The sequence below is a fragment of the Brachyistius frenatus genome, unplaced genomic scaffold (assembly GCF_029030835.1).
Source record: "Brachyistius frenatus isolate BFR_SWC_R1_liver_20210118 unplaced genomic scaffold, ASM2903083v1 Contig_177, whole genome shotgun sequence".
In the NCBI taxonomy this organism is placed as follows: domain Eukaryota; kingdom Metazoa; phylum Chordata; class Actinopteri; family Embiotocidae; genus Brachyistius; species Brachyistius frenatus.
Window position 1 is genome coordinate 671109 of NW_027210776.1, and position 1392 is coordinate 672500.

A 1392-nucleotide genomic window follows, 5' to 3' on the forward strand; every position below is an offset into this window, starting at 1 on the left:
GTGTGTGTGTGTGTGTGTGTGTGTGTGTGTGTGTGTGTGTGTGTGTGTGTGTGTGTGTGTGTGTGTGTGTGTGTGTGTGTGTGTGTGTGTGTGTGTGTGCGTGCCCGCACGAGCGTGCAGAGGGAGGCGGGTGCTCGGCTCTGACGTCAGCAGTCCTCGGTTCTCACACATGGGGCTCGGTGCTCGGTCTGTCCGCCTCCTGCAGCCCGGTCAGCCACCGCCGCACGAGCCACCGCAGCGCGTCCGTTCCCGCGTTCATCACCTGAAAGGGCTGTTGTTTTTTTAACCTTTCATGTTGGCTCCGGACCGAGAGGACCAGCTCAGCACGGCTCAGTTCACTTTCCTCCTCGTCCTGTTTCCTTCTTGTCGTTGTTTCTCCGTGTGACGGAGAAAATGTCCCGGCACGCGCTCAACCCGAGTTTTCTGCCTCCGGCGACGCACGGAGTCCTGAAGTCTCTGCTGGAGAACCCGATGAAGCTGCCGCTGCACCATGAAGGTCAGTTCACTCACCCTGGACACGGTCCGGTCCGGTCCGGTCCGGCTGCAGCTTCAACAAGACCTGCACGACCACACCAGGACCAGAACCAGAGAGCAGGGTCAGACCAGGACCAGAACCAGAGAGCAGGGTCAGACCAGGACTTCTCATGTTCAGTTTGACTAATTAAAGGACATAAACACGTCCTGTGTATTTCCACCTTTATATGAACACTTTGGCAATTTTTGATATTAATATTTAGTTTTAGAAATATTGATGTACCAAAAAAAAACGGTGCAATTTATAGTGTTTTAAAAGAAAATGTTTTCCTGGTATCAGAAGAATGATCATAAAAGTATAAATTCAGTTTCCCCCCAAAATATATATATATTTTTTTTACATTTAGGTCAAAGAAAATAAAACATCACGTGAATAATTGCTGTATATACATATTTTACACTCAGTAGTTTTATGTGAAAAACGTAAACTGAAATGAAAACGAGTGTAAACACACGGTGGTTTGATAGAAAGGAAAATAATTCATTTAACGCTCTTTGACTCAAATGACGTAAACCGTATTTGGTGTGTGGGAGAGGTGCATCTGTTCAGTCAGAGGTCAGAGGTCAGAGGTCAGGGCATGTACTGATAGAGGTCGAGGACGATGCGGTCGCACCTTTACATGGAGGTCGTGTTTTAAAGTTGCTGTTGAAGGAACCTGAAAACAATTTAAATCTTCAACTGAAACGTGGTAAATAATTTGTGTTTGTGTTTTTGAAGCTCTTGAACGTCTGCGGTTGTTTTTCTGTATTTTCAGACGGTCACATGACTCGAAGGAGGAACTCTGTTTTATATCGAGTCACTGAAACGCTGAATTATTCAATCGTAAAAAAAATGATGGAAAATTTGTGTTGTTTAAG

At 45.8% G+C, this 1392-nt stretch overlaps 1 protein-coding gene across 2 annotated transcripts in view; it reads left to right on the plus strand.

Moving 5' to 3' along the window:
- The first annotated feature begins 298 nt into the window (after positions 1-298).
- Positions 299-1392, plus strand: part of hlfb (HLF transcription factor, PAR bZIP family member b) — an 8016-nt gene continuing 6922 nt past the window's right edge. For both annotated transcript variants that reach the window (XM_069717562.1, XM_069717563.1), the window contains exon 1: positions 299-496. In XM_069717562.1, coding sequence (XP_069573663.1) covers positions 394-496 — 103 coding nt within the window. In that variant the 5' untranslated portion in view covers positions 299-393. The remainder of the gene's footprint in view (positions 497-1392) is intronic.